At 32.4% G+C, this 18,823-nt stretch overlaps 3 protein-coding genes across 4 annotated transcripts in view; 1 reads left to right on the top strand and 2 right to left on the bottom strand.

Moving 5' to 3' along the window:
- Positions 1–4,504: 4,504 nt before the first annotated feature.
- Positions 4,505–6,332, top strand: LOC120579382 (uncharacterized). The gene is made up of 3 exons (XM_039831427.1): positions 4,505–4,580; positions 4,984–5,086; positions 5,214–6,332. Exon 3 carries the CDS (start codon positions 5,216–5,218, stop codon positions 5,897–5,899), a length of 684 nt encoding a protein of 227 aa, XP_039687361.1. The 5' UTR covers positions 4,505–4,580; positions 4,984–5,086; positions 5,214–5,215; the 3' UTR covers positions 5,900–6,332.
- A 6,368-nt stretch (positions 6,333–12,700) lies between these two features.
- Positions 12,701–14,166, bottom strand: LOC120579347 (uncharacterized). Of its 2 annotated transcripts, none has more exons than XM_039831329.1 (2): positions 13,697–14,166; positions 12,701–13,563 (listed from the first exon to the last, which is right to left on the bottom strand). In XM_039831329.1, exon 2 carries the CDS (start codon positions 13,514–13,516, stop codon positions 12,887–12,889), a length of 630 nt encoding a protein of 209 aa, XP_039687263.1. In that variant the 5' UTR covers positions 13,517–13,563; positions 13,697–14,166; the 3' UTR covers positions 12,701–12,886. The 2 variants fall into 2 exon arrangements, with proteins under 2 accessions (XP_039687263.1, XP_039687262.1); XM_039831328.1 differs by having other exon boundaries at positions 12,701–13,569.
- Positions 14,167–15,198: 1,032 nt separating this feature from the next.
- The window catches only part of LOC25491047 (disease resistance protein At4g27190), a 33,307-nt gene continuing 29,682 nt past the window's right edge, over positions 15,199–18,823 (bottom strand). Inside the window, exons 6-10 of the mRNA XM_039831327.1 lie at positions 17,103–17,799; positions 16,623–16,726; positions 16,025–16,096; positions 15,662–15,898; positions 15,199–15,337 (exon numbers count right to left, since the gene is read on the bottom strand). Of these exons, the coding sequence (XP_039687261.1) occupies positions 15,791–15,898; positions 16,025–16,096; positions 16,623–16,726; positions 17,103–17,799 (981 nt within the window). The 3' untranslated portion in view covers positions 15,199–15,337; positions 15,662–15,790. The remainder of the gene's footprint in view (positions 15,338–15,661; positions 15,899–16,024; positions 16,097–16,622; positions 16,727–17,102; positions 17,800–18,823) is intronic.

The following is an 18,823-nucleotide window of genomic DNA, read 5'->3' on the forward strand; positions in this document are numbered from 1 at the left end:
TCTACAATGATCAGACTTCAGAATATATAACAACTTTGAACTGATTTCAGCTTCCAATCTTCATACTTTGATGAACTCTAGCTTCTGATGGTTCTTCAGACTCTCTGATGACGTCAACTTCTGATAGTCAGCTTCTGATGGTCTTCAGAATCAAAACATGAAGTTGCATGTTTTATAGTAAAAAAGAGTTACAATGACTCGAATAAAAAAAGATAGAACCAGTTCTCAAACCATTGACAAATCCTCTAATTGACATCTAATTTACCGTTAAATGCAAAGAACATAACTAAAAACATATCTTAAAACATTGTATGTTATTCCATCATCAACTTTTCTTTTTACTTAGCTTGTTTTTTTTTTTTTTTTTTAATATTGAAACAGCGCGATTGTGTCAAGACTAAATTTTAGGATGGGTTTGGGAAAGCCTTGCTCCGTCGAAGATGTTTTTTTTTACTTGGCAATTGTTTCTCCATCGGTTACTGAACAGGGAGAAATTGATGAGGCGTGGGGTTTTGGAGGCGGAAATGTGACGTAAATTGTGTGTTTGCTAGATTTGTCTTGGACGATGACGGGGATATTTTTAGGTTGTTGGAAAGTTGTTGTTTCATCAATAGGTACCATAACAAGGTCAAGCAGTTTATTTGGAGGGTGCATAATTCGGAGGGATTTCAAAGTTGGATAAAGTAGTTGATTCCATCAAAAACATAAGAATAAAAGGGGCCCTGAATGTGGGATCAACGAGTGGTTTGTAAACCCTTTTGGATTGCTTGATCTTTTAATTGTTCGGTTTCTTCTGAGTATTTTGGGCATTTTAGTTTATGGATTTAGTACTACATGTACTCTCTCCCATTTTTAGGTATAGTACTAGTTGTAGTCACATTCATTTTCAATATTCATATTTATCTGTCCTGAAAAAATATAAACACTATTTTAGTTCTTCTATCAACCTAGTATTGTGTTATACTGTTTCGTCACTCTTATTTTATGCATGTGTAATTTATTTGCCATTCATTTGTGGCAGGAATTGAGTGTGAACGTTGAGCATTTTCTCTCGTTGGAAAAGCTGAAGGTACATTATTCCGAAGTAGAAAATATATTTTGTCTCAATGAAGTAAGTGAGCAGCAGATGAACATTGGGTTGCAAGACATTGAGTTGCATAATCTACCTATGATAACATGTCTTTTTAAGGGTCTCAAAAATTCATTTTCTCTCAAAAAACTTACAATGATCAAAATTATGAGATGTAAAAATTTGGAATTTGTTTTCTCTACTTCTATAATAATGTGCCTACCGCAGTTGCTTCATATAAGAATTGAAGAATGCAAGGAGTTGAAGCATATGATTGAAGATGATTTGGAGAATAAAAAGTCCTCAAATTTTATGGCCACCAAGACTGTATGCTTCCCAAAGCTACAAACACTTGTGGTAAGAATGTGCAAAATGTTGAAAAATGTCTTTCCAATCTCCATATGTGAAGAGCTTCCTGAGCTAGAGAGTCTAGTGATAAAAGAATCAGATAAGCTAGAGGAAATATTTGTATGTGAAGAAGGTGATGAGAAAGTCAATATGCCAAATCTAAAACTTGTAGCATTTGTCAACCTACCAAGTCTCTGCCAGACTCAAGGAATTCATTTTCAGGCTGTACAAAATCGTATTGTCAAAAATTGTCAAGAACTCTCTGATCTGACTAACGCAATAACAGAAGACTTTAGAAATAACATAGAAGATTATATCTCAGGTACAGACTTTGTCCAATATTTTTACATTTTGGCTGTAAATAATTTGCATATTATACAGTTTTCTTTACAGCAACAAAAACATACCAAGGAGTAGATTTATGGATTTTTTTTCTTTTAAAATTAATCTCTACATTTTAACCATTTTTCTTTCCAAGGTCTAGAATGAAAGTATCCACATTTCTCACAAGATCTAATAAATTATACCAGTTGGTTAAAGGGTATAAACAATTAAAGCTTCTAAATTAGAGCTATGCATGTCTAAACTAAAAGTGGTGCAAAAAACTTTAGGCATATAGATAAACATTGTTGTACATCTTCAAATTTGAAAATGATGATATACCATTGAAGTGAACATTTTGTTCTATTACTATGCTTATGAGTTACTATATAATGATTTTAATCTCTATAATATTGTGCTATAGCTTATGATAGGTGTCAGCAGATCAATTCTGTAATTTATAAATTACTAGAAGAGACCAGAGACCGTGATACCCGTTATAGCTGCAGTAGTGAAAATTCAAGTTCAGAAACCACTGAAGATATTGCAGCTGAAATTGAAGTTGAAGTAGCATCAGGACACATGTTGACTTCTTCACAGGTCAATCCCATTCCATTTATTCAAGCATGAATTTGTTGAAATTGTCAAATTCCTATCCATAAAACTCATTAATACGCTATGACTTTACTTAGTAATGGATGTATTTAATAGTTTCATATCACTACTGCTTCTGTTCTTACTACAGGAATTGATAAAACTACTCATGGAAATAAAATTGTAATTTAGCACCACCTCATTGTGCATATTAAGCTAAAAATCAAGTATTAAAGAAAATAAATTTTACTCTAACAGGTAGCAACTACTTAAAAATATTCTGCAACTAATTTATATTTTCATGCTATGCAATTAGTTGGAGGATTCAACGTCAGAAAAACCTGTAGCGGAACTGTTGTCCACCACTTCAGCAACAGAAAATGAGCCACCTGTACAAGTGATTGATCATAAACAAAAGGCATTTCCTCTATTTTGCTCGTATTTATTCTGACACTTTTCCAATGCAGGAATTGAATTATATATACTACAGACTGAAACATCCTTTAATTTTAAGCAGGGTATTGAGATAACTGTTGAAGAAGTAACTGCATTAACTAATACCAAGACATTAAAATCCTCAACTCATTCAAAATCACTCAGTTCATCTTCACAGGTGAGTTTATTTTATGTAACTTGAAATTACCATAGCATTGAGTTGGTCAGACTTTGTAGAGAATAAATGAAACGAACATCAAAAGGAAAGCAAAAATTTAATCCAAACGTTCCTAGTTTAGATAATGTAATATCACCTAGCTATTCATATTTTTACAATTCTAGATAAAAGTCATAAATAAGGAAAGAAAATGTAGAATATAAATCTGAAAATACATTAAGTGATTGTTATAAAGAGAAAAGATCAATTAAGTTAGAAACACGAAAATTATGATGAATAAATTGTATCTCTTACTTCTCTGGCTTCTTCTACCTCTCCTTCTGAATATTCTTCACAGTGCCTTCACTTCCCTTGTCTTACTTCTATTACAGCTTTAATGCTTTCCATAAATGGATCATCATAATAGGTATATGCTGCAACTTATTTACATTTTCAGGATGAAATCATTCAAGAGGGTTCTACGTCAGGATCAAAGAATGACCAAGATATTCAATTAGTTTCCCTTAAACAAAAGGCATTACCCTTTTTATTCTTTTGACTCTTTTTCAACATAGCAATTGAATTATGCTACCCACTTAAATATCATTTTCCTTTTATTTAGAGGATCAAGTCAAGTTTTGAAGATGTTGATCTTGGTGACTCTCATGAACCAACTCAGATTAATAATAATCAAGGTGAAGACTTTTTGGATCAATTTTATTTTCTTATGTGACCTCATCATCCTTTTGATATTATGATTTTACACATGTTCAGTTTCTCTAAGCCCTAAATTAAGGAGCAGTTTCCTATGGATGATGAAATAATTTCCAAATCTAAACCCTCTCCCAGCATCATATCTCCTATTGCATCTCAGTTTCCTTTAAATCATTCGAAAGTTATTTTAAAGCTTCAATTTATTTTCAATGAACATTGTTTTTCTTAACTAATTCAATAAGAACCCAATTTCAACATTTACATAGAAAGGTGCTAATCTATATAATTTTTTGCTATATATAGATTTTGATTTGTATTTGCGTATGGAGAGTTTATATCGACAATTTCAAGAAGTTTCTAAGGGTCACAGTAATGGTAATGAAAATCAAAGTGCACAAATCACTAAAGAATTTGCAGCCTGGATTGAAGCAGAAGCAGCATCAAGGCACAAGTTGACTTCTTCACAGGTCCATACTATTCATATTATCCAAGCTAACCACACCTTAATAAAATCACCTTGAAAATGTCTTCGAATCAAACACATTGTTTTATGTGCACATAAAAATGAAACAAACACCTGAGGTAGAAATCAGTAGCAGGTGCTTGTAAATCTATACCAACAATGAACATAAACATATGCTTTAACTAATTTTGATTTTTATGATATGCAATTAGTTGGAGGTCTCTGCATCAGAAAGATTAGCAGGTGCAACTTTGTCCACCATTTCAGAAACAATCGATGAGCCACCTATACAATTAGTTGCTCCGAAACAAAAGGCATTTCCCTTATTTTCTTAGTATTCTGTTTGACACATTTTCAATGCAGTAATTGAATTATACTACAATCTTAAACATCCTTTTAATATTTAGCAGGGTAATGAGATAAGTTCTGAAGAAGGAACTACATCAACTTGTGACAAAAGAATAACATCAGCTCATTTAGTAAGTTCGTCACCAACTTATAGTGTGTACCGAGGGTTGGTTCAATACATATTGAAGCCTGGTATATTTTATTTAAATTTTCACATTTAAGATTTTTATTAAGAAATATTGAAATTGATGACATTTCAACTATGTTGACACCCCATCAAACCAACAATCATCTACAACACCCAAAAAATATTAATGATAAGAAATAAAACGACGGTGGGCAACAGCAACAAAATATAATGTTAAGGTGACCGAATCTATTTCGACAAAATTTATCCATAATACAATTTGGCAATAAATCTCACCAAATTACATCATTACACAGAGAGCCTATATTGACTAACTTATAGCACAATTGTTGTCTTCCCTATATTGGAGACACTGACATCATATGTTTATTAATTTAAATTTTTAGGAAGTCGGTCATGGTAAAATATGCATACCCTCTATTTCAATTGTCAATACAGAGCCTCCTCCCACCAAAGACATTGATATTGGAGATTCTCGGAAAACTATCGGTCAGTTTTTTCTTTATTCTTTAAATTTTAAGGTTTTTCCCCGAATCTTGTGTTTAGTTTCTTAAAATGATAATGCTTTCATGAGATTAAGATCAATATAAGTGAAAATAAATGTGAACTCTTGTAGCCATGGAAGACATTAACAAGCTGATTAAAGAAGACCCACTTTTTGCACTTGAAAAGCTTCTTGTTGGACAAGTCTCAATTTTCTCCATTCGAATTTTACTTCAAGAATTGAAGAGTTTGATGGACTCATCATCCTACCTTGACCATCTTATATCGAACCAAGAGTCGAAATCAAAATTGTTTTCTCTTTTTGGTCAGCTGAATCAGCACCAAGGACTCCTACCTTCACATGTGAAGGAGTTTATTGAGAAAGTGCAGACCTTCTTCATTGACATCATTATCAAATATACCACTTTTCAACAAGTACTTAAGAAGCACAACCAACTTCTTGATTCAAAAAGCGATCTAGTGAACAAACTTTGGAGTGCATATAGTACACAAACCCGCATTGACCATGAAATTTCAACTGCCAATGCTCGGATAGATGAGCTCTCTTTTCAAACTGATGAGCATACAAAAAAGTTGGAAGATATTGAGAATCAAAGAGAAGATTTGAAGTCAGTAGTGAACAATTGCAATGTTCAGAAGAACAAGTTGAAGGCTGAATGTACTGAGTGGGCTCAACAAAGCAAAGAATTACTTTCTGCACTTGCATCATCGGAGGTCGACGTAAGAGAAGCTGAACGTGTGAGGAATCTGGCAACAGAAGGCTTTGCAAATTTAAAGTCTTCATTTCCTACATTTTAGGAAGGAACCAGATATATGCCCCCACACAAAAATAGACTAGGCTTTCTGCACTTGCGTTAACGGAGGTCGATGTCATAGAAGTTGTACGAGGAATTTGGTAACAGAAGGCTTTGCTAATTTAAAATCTTCATTTCCTAAAATTCGGGAAGAACTAGATATATACCCGCACACGAAAATAAGTTGGGGAGTCCTAATTATCGTTTTTGTTAATGTTTTCTTTTGTACGCTTAGTGCTGCACTCTTTTTTCCTTCACCTGGTTTTATCCCATTGGGTTTTACAGTAAGGTTTTTAATGAGGCAGTTGTATGACACTGTTATTCCCTTGTGTAATATTGATTGTCCTACTCCCCAAGTTTGTATTCTTTTTAACCTTAATTTTAATGATATGATTGGAGTGCTCCAGATGACACAGGTGTTAGGATTGTGATGCCAATATAATTGGATTTTTTTTTTTTTTACCAATAATACACTTTTTAGCAACTGAGGTCTGTATTATACATTGTAACCAATATTGTCATAAGCTGATGACATTACCCACAAGACCATCTTTCAGAAGAAAAACAACCTGTATCATAACTTCATATGAAAACACCTGATTATTGAAATACAATACTATAAAAAACTCTAATAAATCTGATATGAACAGCTGACCAATGAAAAAGAAAGAAAAAAGAAAAAAAAACTGTAGCATTAATGTGAAAGAGTGTATTCAAACATTCTGAGTGTAAGATCACAAAAACAGATTAAATATGTAATATGGAAAACTTAAGGTTTAAATGCAGTTTTGGTCCCCCTATTTTGTAAAAAACCAAAACAAATTTCTAACTATTATTGAGTTTTTTCCCTATTTATAGTTCTACTGATTTCCTCTTTGCTAATTTTGACAGTTAGAGACTGAGCTTTTAACTCAACCAATTTGGTTTATCTTCAAAACTAAGTGGCTCCAAGAAACTCGTCATCGAAGTTGTTGGCTTTGCTAATATTGGAGTATGATCTGATTGTGAAATTGAAATAAACTTATTTAATATGAGCTAGCTGTGTTCTTTCATAACATGAGATCTATTTTGCTTACTTGATCTGCTAGTTGAACCTGTTTGTTTCTCTCTTTCAAAGATTCCGTGTTTCTTTGTGACACCTCAAAATTGTCCAAAACAGGAAAGCCATAAAACATTAATTAAAACAGAGTTCCGAAATGAATGTCAAAACACATGCTCCCCTATTCTAATGTTACCACAAAAACAATAAGGATCACTGAACTTGTTCACCGTATTTCTTCTTAACCTATCCGTAAGGTTTTCATACTCCAGATCACATAGTAAATATTTAAGAAGGTACACTTGGAAACAGTAAATATCATTTGGAAAAAGTGAGAATTGTAGGTCATGTGAAACATACCTTACCTTGTATGAACATTAGACATACAATTATACCTCTTAACAGAATCATGCTATTGCTGTTTAGAAAACAACGCCTTCATTTTGTATGCATTGATTGTGCTAATACATTGGCAACAAAAAATCAGCCTTGAACTCTTCTATCAGTAACCAATTAGAACACCGTCATTATCATAACCTTGTATGAACATTAGACATACAATTATACCTCTAAACAGAATCATGCTATTGCTGTTTAGAAAACAACGCCTTCATTTTGTATGCATTGATTGTGCTAATACATTGGCAACAAAAATCAGCCTTGAACTCTTCTATCTGTAACCAATTAGAACACCGTCATTATCATAACCTTGTATGAACATTAGACATACAATTATACCTCTAACAGAATGTCAAATTCCATTGACAAAACCAATTAACAACCAGATTTTTGTCTTATCCAATTTTCACCCTTCATATAATAAGTTTTCCAGGTCAAATGAACAACCGCTGCACAATCAATACTGTATTACCGCTGCACAATAATGTATTACCAATCAATACTTAAAATGATTTCTGAGCTTTGGTTTTGTGATATAGTTTTGTGTTGATGGCAAGTAATTTCATTAGAAAATTTTTGTTTAACTCTATACTACAGAAAAACTATTTTTGAATTGACTCGCCCACATATCATCTATGTTGGCACCCATGCGTATATATCATTTTATTTAACATTAAACAGTGTAAAAGAAAAAGATATCCGTCTATGTTGGCACCACAATCCTACCACATATCATCTAGAGCACTCCAATAATAATATTAAAATAACGAAAGAAAAGAAGATACAGAATGGGGGACTAGCACAACAAGAAAATCACGGATTTGCTAGGAGACAAATCGAAGCTAACGCATAGCTAATTTCTAGCAAAACACAGTTACCTACCATTTAGTTGTGATTTAGCTGTCATACTGGCCGTAGCATGGATTGGGCGGCAAATTGCCTAGCAATTTCGCAGTTTCTTCCTAGCTATTTGTATTAATATAATTTAATTTTTTTGGGTATCTTACGTACTTCATCCTCATCAGATTCATCATCAAGTCAACATTAAAGTTCAGTACCTAATCAAGAATCACTAAACAAGTCAATTGACTGAAATAATATTATTGTTATCATGTTACAAATACATGTCTATGCATGCCCTGTTACAGGAAAACCAAATTTGATTGGACATTAATTTATATACATGACTATGCCTACTCAGCAAAGTTATCAGCAAGTGAAATAAAATAAATTTGTGTATGCATAAATGTCAATAGAAAAGATCCAAGCGAAGTTAAGAAGACACTTACAATGACATGAATGAAAGCAAACCAAAAATATGTGTGCCAATCTGGAACAATACACAAACATCTTAATTAATATGGATCAGATTGAGTTTTATCACACTAGAGAACTTACATAATCGCATATATCACTGCAATTCTCAGAATTGTACTTACAGAACCAGAGATGACATCAATTCCAGCAGTACATCCCTCGTTCTGGTGCGCAACACGGAGTTGAGAAATCAACTCAGCACTGTCCAAACCAGCATTATCAGCAATGGTTGTTGGGATAGCCAAGAGTGCCCAGGTAAATGCTTCCATTGCAAGATATTTTTTTCCTCGAGTTTTTCTAGCCAATGCATCGATCAATTTCCTTTGCCATTACCATTTCAGGCCACCCGCCTCCAAGTAACACCCTGCTATCATTGACAATCTGAGATAGCACACACAAAGCATCATGCAATTACTTCTCAGCCTTATCAAGTACATGGTGGTTGCCACCAAAACAGATGTCAGGCTCAGATTGCAACTAAAAATAAAAACTTTAACTCAAATTTGATATATCATAATCCATAAATTCCTGCTGCAGACACTTTCAACTACTATATCAACAAACCGACCTTCAATCTAAACAGACTTCAATCTATACATAAGCGCTTATCGAGAAAAGTGCTTGTAGTATAAGCTCCAAATAAGTTGTTTATTGAAACAGACCCTCACGAAGAAGCAAATGCCACACATAGACACTAACTAGTAACTACGTCAACTAGAACTACAAAGTCTACAAACACATTCTCCCGCTGAAGTTCTCACTGTGATGGGCTGCAAAGAAAAGCTCTAAGCCAATTTATATTGTCTGTGTAGTGCAGGAAACTATTTGCAGCAATATAACTCAAATTTACGCTTGCAACAATTAAATAATTAACAACATTGGAAGTGTTTATGAAATTTTCAAAGTTAATAATTTGACATCCAAACATATCACATAATCATAAGCATATTACAACCAATATCACAGGTACTAAATCATTGATTTGCTGGTTCAAATATTAGTAGTTTACAATCTAAGATACAAGCTGCTAAATTTACACCACTAAGATAGTAGATTCTTTCCCTTCTAAGGGTTTTCCGTTCATCCATTTCAACCTATGAATCTTATTTCTAAACTAAGAAAACCTTTCCATTTCTCAACTGAAAATCAAATCTAGAAATAAGTAATTAGGCAATGGAAAGAATGAGTTTGCAGAAGCATATATCATTTTGATGGAATCCAAAAGGGCTCAATCTACTTATATCATGTGTTATTTATACTAGTATTGATTTTCGAGAGGAATGGACTTTAGGAGAGATCACTTTCCTATAACTCTAGCTTTGTCAATTGAAAGATTCTTAAAGGACACGATTATCTTTCAAATGCAGCAACCTCATTTCTAAAATATAATACTAGCTTAAATTTCACATCATAGCTCTTTGAGATTTCACACAGCTTAGCAATGGCATTAAATTAAACTACCATAAAACTACATGCTTAAAATTCAATGTGCTGACATGTAACAGAAGTGACAAGCATGCAATCCACACAAGAAGAAATGCAAGCACTAAGTGTGTTTCACTTAAACATCAACAGAAGATATACAAAAGGACAAAAAAGGATACATACATTACACTACAAAAACGAAAACAAATCATTATGTAACAAATATCCTACTTAGCACACTCCACCTAGATTCATCGTAACAGTACCAAATAACAAATCATTATGTAAGAAAAAGTAATTATTCAAATCCTAACCGGTACGCTCATATTGAGTACAATATAAAGGCATGCTTTGTATCCAAATAACAAATCAATGAATTAGTCAATAAAAAAACATGCATCATGTGATCTTCACAAAGACCAAGCCATGCATCATGTTTGTTGATTGGCTTTAGTGATATGCTTCAATACAAAATCAACACCACTCACCAGAACAACATAGCAAATAGTGTATGTGACTCCAAATGTGATCATCAAATAAATTCAACCAAAATCACAAATTAAAGAGACCAAGCCGGAAAAAAAACTAAATCAAAAGAATCAATAGTAAGTAACTCACAAGCAGAGAAGTGAAGTTCCTAATTTAAGAGTGTGTACCATGTAGTTCACTGCACTGATTTAGTGGACAGGTCTCCAAAACCCCTTATCCTACAAATCTGTGGACCTACATGCTCATCCTTCACCATCACCAAGCTATATTCCCCGGAAAAACAATAGCTATCTATGTATAGTACAGTCCTATCCTATCAGAGACCACAATATACTATTTCACTTTATTTTTTTGAAACAATATTTTAATATCCGTCATTTTTAAGATATCAACATGAGTATTTGGACTCACTAATAGCAGACAACCAGTCATTTTTAATACGAATTCAATACTGTTATACGATATTGTGAAATTGAAGAGAGGAAATGACTTGAATATCTGAGCAGTCAACTCAAAATCCTTCTGTAGCTGGCGTAAACATCCTGACAGGAATATATGTATATCAGAAACCTTCTAACAAAACATCAGAAAGGAATCAGCTTCCTTACACTGCTTACAAAATCTAACAAAACAATCTACACATAAAGGATTCTTCTCATTAGATTGAACATCATGATGATCATCACAATAACCTGAGCTACTATTCACAAGAGCTCTATCCCAAAATTCATCAGTATCCGTAACATCAATTTAAGTAAACTTCCCAAAAATTACCGTTCAATAACCACAACATCAATTGAATAACCGTAACTGGTCCCTAATAGTTAAAACAATATCCTTTTTCAATAGCAGAAACATGTATTCTTTTAATTTGTTAAATGTTGCAGAAGGAAGAAAGGGTAACAAAATACTAAAAGAGAGCCTACCTAGAGGAAGCAGAGCAACTGGGCACAGGGCACATATTCAAGAGCTGAACTTATATTTACTTGTGTATGCCATTATGAGCCCCCCATCCTCTCTCACCAGAAGATCCCTTCTCTATAACTTCGCCATCCGACAAGATACTATTAAAAAAAAAAAAAAACTCAAACATTAGACATTAGCCAATTACGCAACGCAAAAGAAATAATAAACACACAGTGGCATACATAAAGAAAAAAACTAGACCAGCAACATATAAACAGAGAATAATGAAGATTTCAGATAATATCCGTATGTCTAGATTGTATCAATGCCTAGTAGCTTTTGGTTATGCTTCTTAACTAATATAGTATAAAAACCAAATGCAGGGCACCAATCTCTACTACCCCTGTTTTGTGGATAAATTGTATAGTACACTTGTTGTGCCTGTGAAGCAAGACAAAGGGCTCATTTGAATTAAGCCTCAATTTGGGCTTAACATTGACTAATCCATATCTCTCATCTACCTTAACTCCATTAATCAGGTCAAACCAATGAAACTCCATGTTTGTAATAGGAGGAGTTACTGAATTAAATTCAATTAGATCTTTGAGTTTTTTTCTTGAAGTTAAGCTATATGCATGTTAGATGCATATATTCATTTACAATAGTAGTCATCTTCTAAGATACGTTCTATTTTAAATTTTTGCAATTAGTCACATTATTAAAGCTATTATTTACACGAAATAATAACAAGGGAGACAGGTAAATTATTCATTTTAAAATTTCACAGCATGGTACAATATATTCCCCTGTACCAATATATTTTAGCATTTCATGCATTGAAATAAGTCTTGAAAAACTGAGTAACCCAATATATATTATATTTAAAGGGAAATTCTATCATTGAAACTTGAAAGGTTTTTTTGATGTACTTAATGTTACGAAATGAGTTGGATATAGCAAGTTATTTTCTCTGTTAAAATATTATAGCAAAATTATTTTCCAATTGATTATGTTAAAAAGTTATTTCAATTTTACTTTTCCATCGCGCAAGGCACGGGTAAATATCTTTAATTTTCAACAAAAAAAAGGTGTAAAAACCTCATATGGTAAAAAAAAGATACGACTCTATTGGCACCTCAATCCTACCACCTATCGTCTAGAGCACTCCAATAATATTATTTTTTTAAAAAAAAAAAGATAAAAAGAAGAATGCAACTTTGGGAAGTGGAAAAATATCAATGCACAAGGGAATAATATTGTAATACAGTTGCCTCATTAAAAACCTTACCTGTAAAACCCAATGGGATAAAACCAGATGAAGGAAAAAAGAGCGCATTACTAAACACATACATAAACAAAATGACATTAACAAACACCATAATCGTACCCTAACCTATTTTCATGTGGGGTTCCTTCCTAATATGTAGGAAATGAAGACTTTAAATTAGAAAAGCCTTCTGTTGCCAAATTCCTAGCACGTTCAGCTTCTCTTAAGTCGACATCGTTTGATGCAAGTGCAGAAGCAAATTCTTTACTTTTTTGTGCCCACTCACTGCATTCAGCGTTCAACTCTTCCTTCTGAACATTACATCTGTTCACTACTGACTTCAAATCATCTATTTGATTCTCAAGATCTTCTAACTGTTTTCTAAGTTCATCAGTTTCCAAAGAGCGTTTATGTATCTGAGCATTGGCAGTTGAAGTTTCACTGACAATGTGGAATTGCTTACTCTTTGCACTCAAAAGCTTCTTTAAAAGACCAGGTTTCAAATCAAGAAGTTGCTTATGCTTCTTAAGTAGTTGTTGATGGCTGGCGTGTTTGTTAATGATGTCAATGAAGAAGGTCTTCACTTTCTCAACAAACTCCTTCACATCAGAAGGTAAGAGTCCTTGATGCTGATTCAATCCATGCAAAAGAGAAATCAATTTCGATTTGGACTCTTTGTTAGATACAAGATGGTCAAGGTCTGATGATGAGTCCAACAAAGTCTTCAATTCTTGAAGTAATGTTCTAATGGAAAAACTTGGCACTCCAGTAAGAAACATCTCAAATGCAAGAAGTGAGTCCTCCTTGATCAGTTTGTCAATGTCATCTATTGCAACAAGAAATCATTTAATCACTTTTATTCAGCTCATTACTCTCATGGAAGAATTATAATTTAATTTAAGAAACTAAACACAAGGTGGGAGGAGAAGCATTAAAATTTAAAGGAAAAAAAAACTCACCAATAGTTTCATGGGAGTCTCCAATATCAACATATTTGGTGGCAGGAAGCTTTGTATTGACAATTGAAGAAGAGGGCAATTGAAATTAATAAACAAATGATATCCAAAATAAGGAAAGCAACAATTGTGCTGCTGATAAGTTAGCCAACATATGTTTTCAATGTAATAAGGTAATTTGGTAAGATTCATTGCCATTTTATATTATGGATATCTCTATTCGTAATAGATCCAGTCTCCTTAACTTTATATTTAGCTGTTTTCTTTAATTAATGTGTTGGTGTTCCCCCCATCATTTTGTTTTATTTATTTCCTATCAATAATATTTTTAATTAGGGTGTTGTAGATAATTGTTGATTTGATGGGATGTCAACATAGTTGGAATGTCATCAAGCCATATTCTTAAAAAATAAATTTTAAATAAAATATATCAGGCGCGAGACTATATTGGGCCGACACTTGTTACATACGATAAATTGGTGATGAACTTACTAAATGAGTTGATGATGTTATTGATTTGTCATCAGTAGATGTAGTTCGTTCTTGAAAACATATCTTGTTACCCTGTTAAATATTAAAAGGATGTTTCAGATTGTAGTATAATTGAATTCCTGCATTGAGAAAAAGTAAAAAAAGAATAGAAGCAAAATAGGGAAAATACCTTTTGTTTAGGTGCAACGTCTAATTGTATAGGTGGCTCATTCTTTGTTTCTGAAATGGTGGAAAATTTTGCTGCTTCTGTGTTTTCCGACGTTGAACCTTCCAGCTAAATGCATGGCATGAAAATGTAAATAAGTTGTAGTATATTTGTAAGAAGCACTTGATGTGAAATTTAATTCTTCGAACAGTACTCCAAATTAAGAAGTACATTTATGAATAAACAGAGTAGTATTGACCTTTGATGAAGTCAACGCGTGCCATGAAGCTGCTTTAGCTTCAACCCAAGCTGCAAAATCTTTAGTGGTTCGTGCATTTGGATTTTCATTACCATTATCATGACCTTTAGAATCTTCTTGAAATTTCCGATATAAACTCTCCACGTGAAAATACAAATCAAAATCTATAGAAAAATATTATATAGATTAGCATCATTATATGCAAATATTGAAATTGAGTTTTAATTGAAATAGTTGAAGGATTTAAATATTCTGCTATTAGGGAAGAGTCCTTGAATGTATTAGAATGAATAAGAAAGAATAATAATGCATATTTGACATAAGGAATGAATAATAACACCTTTAGAAGGCATTGAAGGAATCTGAGACGCAATAGGAGATGTGGTGGAGGAAGAGGGTTCAGATTTGGAGGCATCATCATTTAAAGAAACTGAACAACATATGAAAGTTCAAAATCAAAAGGGTGACGAGGTAGTATAAGAAAACAATGTTGATTCAAAATGTATTCACCTTGATTATTATTAGTCTGAGTTGTTTCATGAGAGTCTCCAAGATCAACATCTTCAAAACTTGACTGGATACTCTGCATAAAATGAAAAAGAAATTTAAGTGGGTAGCATGATTCAATTCCTATGTTGAAAAAGAGTCAAAGGAATAAAAAGGGGTATGCCTTTTGTTTAGGAGCAGGTAATTGAATATCTTGATCATTTTTTGTTCCCGACGTAGAACCCTCTTGAGTTCTTTGATCCTGAAAATGTAAAGAAGTTGCAGCATTTATCTTAAAAGTGTTTAATACTGTATCCTTTAATTCATAAAATATTTCTTTGTTAGTTTATAGTTTGGTATTAGTTTCTTACACATCTTTCAACAACTCATTTGGATGCCTAAGCATGTCTCCCACATAACTCATTTGTAAAATTTTAATGTTAGTATCTAAGAATCTTATATAATTACGTGTAAAGAATTAAACTTTATTTTAATATAATCTCTTAAAAAGACGTCAACAACATTTGACTAACTAACATATATTTTCATGTCAATTTGAAGGCATTGTTACATAAAATAAAATCACCTGTGAAGTTGTTATTTCCTTAGAAGTTGTCTTGGTATTAGTTAATGCAGTTTCTTCAATGATACCCTGCTTAAAATTAAAAGGATGTTTAAGATTGTAGTATAATTTAATTCCTGCATTGAAAAAGTTTCAGAAAAAATACAGGCAAAATAGAGGAAATGCCTTTTGTTTACTATCAATGACTTGTATGGTGGACAAAGATTCTGCTACAAGTCTTTCTGACGGTGAACCCTCCAACTAATTGCATAACATGAAAATTTAAATTAGTTGCAGCATATTATTAAGCAGTTGTTCCAGTAAAATTTATTTTCTTTAATATTTAATCTGTAGCTTTATATGCACAATGTGGTGCTGCTATATTACATTATTATTTCCATGAAAAGGTTTGATGCTGGCATCAATTTCTCCTTGTAAATGCTGTTGGTTCGTCAATTCCTGTAATAAGAACAAAAGCAGTAGCTATGAAGACCCGATACGGATACGATAAGTTATTAAAAAATTAAATTTAAAATTAGTATAAGTGCAGAATGTATAAACATAACTAAAAATGATAATAAACAAACATTCACATTAATGAAAATGATCAAGTGACAATTACATATTTTTTCCAGACAAATTTGATAGCATTGCCCATCTTTATGTAATTTTATTTCATATTCTTTTATTAAAAGGAAATATGTAAGACAGAAGTATCCGTGTCAAAAAATTAAATATTAATTGCCCGATATTTCATCGGTACGCGCATTGGGATGTATCGGTATCGGATACGTGTCAGACACGATTCTTCACCATTTTTGGAGTATAGGGGCTTCACAGGTGAGTAGCGATATGAAACTATCAATAACATCTATTACTATGTAAATCCTTAAACTACTAATTGAATGAGTTTTGTGGATAAGAACTTCCAAGGGAATTTGACATTTTCAACAAATCATACTTGAAAAAATGGAACTGGATTGACCTGTGAAGAAGTGAACATGTGTCCTGATGCTGCATGAACTTCAATCCTTGGATTTTCTAGTAATTCAGCAGCTACATTCTTGATATCCTCGTACAAATCAAAATCTATAGCAGAATATTATAGAGATTAACATCATTATATAGTAAGCATAGTAATAAAACTAAATGTCCACTTTCAACGGTAAATAATCATTTACAAGTTTATATGTACAACAATGTTATATACCTAATAATTTTTTTTAGTACTTTTATACTTTATATAAAATTAAAGCTTCAATTAGATAGTACATTTTAGTTTTGCCGTACTCATGCATGCATACCACTAATTTAGAAGCCTCAATTGTTTATATCCTTTAACCAAAGGGTATAATTTATTAGATATTGACAGAAATGTGTATAACTCTTGTGTAGTTCATGGTAAGAAAAAGGGTTAAAAACATCCAAAAATCTAGTCCATTACTGTATGATATATAGTGTGTACCTTCCTCCCAATAATCGTTAAAAAGAGTGTAACTACTGACATCTTTTGTTATTGCTGAAGTCAGAGAGAGTTCTCGACAACTTTGTATAAAACGATATGGTGCTGCTTGAAAATGAATTCCTTGGGTCTGGCTGAGGCTTGGTAGGTTGACAAATGCTACAAATTTCAGATTTGGAATATTGACTTTCTCATCAACTTCGCATACAAATATTTCCTCTAGCTCATCTGCTTCTCTTATGATCAGAACCTTTAGCTCAGGAAGCTCTTTACATATGGAGATTGGAAACACATATTTCAACATTTTGCACTTTTCTACAACAACTGTTTTGAGCTTTGGGAAGCGTACAATCTTTCTATTCTCCAAATCATCTTCAATCAAATGCTTCAACTCTTTGCAGTCATTAATTATTATGTGAAGCAACTGTGGTAGGCACATTATTATAGAAGTAGAGAAAACAATTTCCAATTTTTCACATCCCTTAATTTTCATCTTAGTAAGGTTTTTGAGGTAAAAAGATTTTTTTAGACCCTTAAAAAGACATGTCAACATAGGTAGAGTATATAACTCAATGTTTTGCAATCCCAAGTTCATCTCCCGCTCACTTACTTCATTGAGACAACATATACTTTCAACATTGGAATTTTCTACCTTCAACTTTTCCAAAGCGACAAAATGCTCCACATTCCCGCTCGATTCCTGCCACAAATGAATGGGAAATAAATTACACATACATGAAATAAGAGTGAAGAAACAGTATGACACAATACTAGCTAGCTTGGTAGAAGATATTAAATTACACATACTAATCAATATGCATCTTCACGTAAACAACCGATATTAAATAAGCTTAACTTGATCTGCTTAATTTGAGCACAATATGGACAATAATATTATTTTTTGAAAGGGAAAACAACGAATTTATACACTCCCCTCCCTTCTTATGTTTAAATATACACTCCCCTCCCCTCTTATTCAAAACAATTAGAAAATTTTTCACTCCCCTTCCCTAAGAGAAGCTTGAATTACATTCCCCCCTCCCCCTCTTATGTTAAAATCTATACTTTACTCCCTCAATAATTATGTTTTTGGAGAGAAAATAGCTTATAGCTTTTCATTAAAAATCAAAGTCGAGATACAAAGAGGTACATCAACAAAAATATGGGGATTAGCTAGGGACCACATTCGCTTGTCTCCAACTAAACTCCACCGTACCTTAGATTTTTCAAACAATAATTTTTTTTTATTTCTAATAATCTAGCAAAAAAATAATAATCTAATACATTTTGAAAAAAATTGTATTTACAGGTCTATTTTAATATAATAAAAAATCGAATACATATTTTTCACTATTTTTTATTCACAATTTCATTAACATGTAGTTTTAAACCCTATTATAAACTATGAAACAACCCAAAATAAAATTAAAATATGTGAAAAATTACTAAATACAATAAAGTATGGTTATTTAAAAGTTAATTTTATACTCTAAATTATAAAATCAATAGCAAAATATTTAAATTTAATTATCATTGACATTTAAATTATAAAGAAATGAATTATTTTTCTTAAATGGTGGTTTAAAATGAATATATATCTTAAAAATATTTATTTATGTTAAGGCTTAATTACACTTTTGGTCCTCGTGTTTTGACCTACTCACAAAACTGGTCCTGCCATTTTAAAACAGAACAAAACGGTCCTTCAATTATCATTTTTGTTG

Source organism: Medicago truncatula, chromosome 3 (assembly GCF_003473485.1).
Source record: "Medicago truncatula cultivar Jemalong A17 chromosome 3, MtrunA17r5.0-ANR, whole genome shotgun sequence".
Classification (NCBI taxonomy): Eukaryota; Viridiplantae; Streptophyta; class Magnoliopsida; order Fabales; family Fabaceae; genus Medicago; species Medicago truncatula.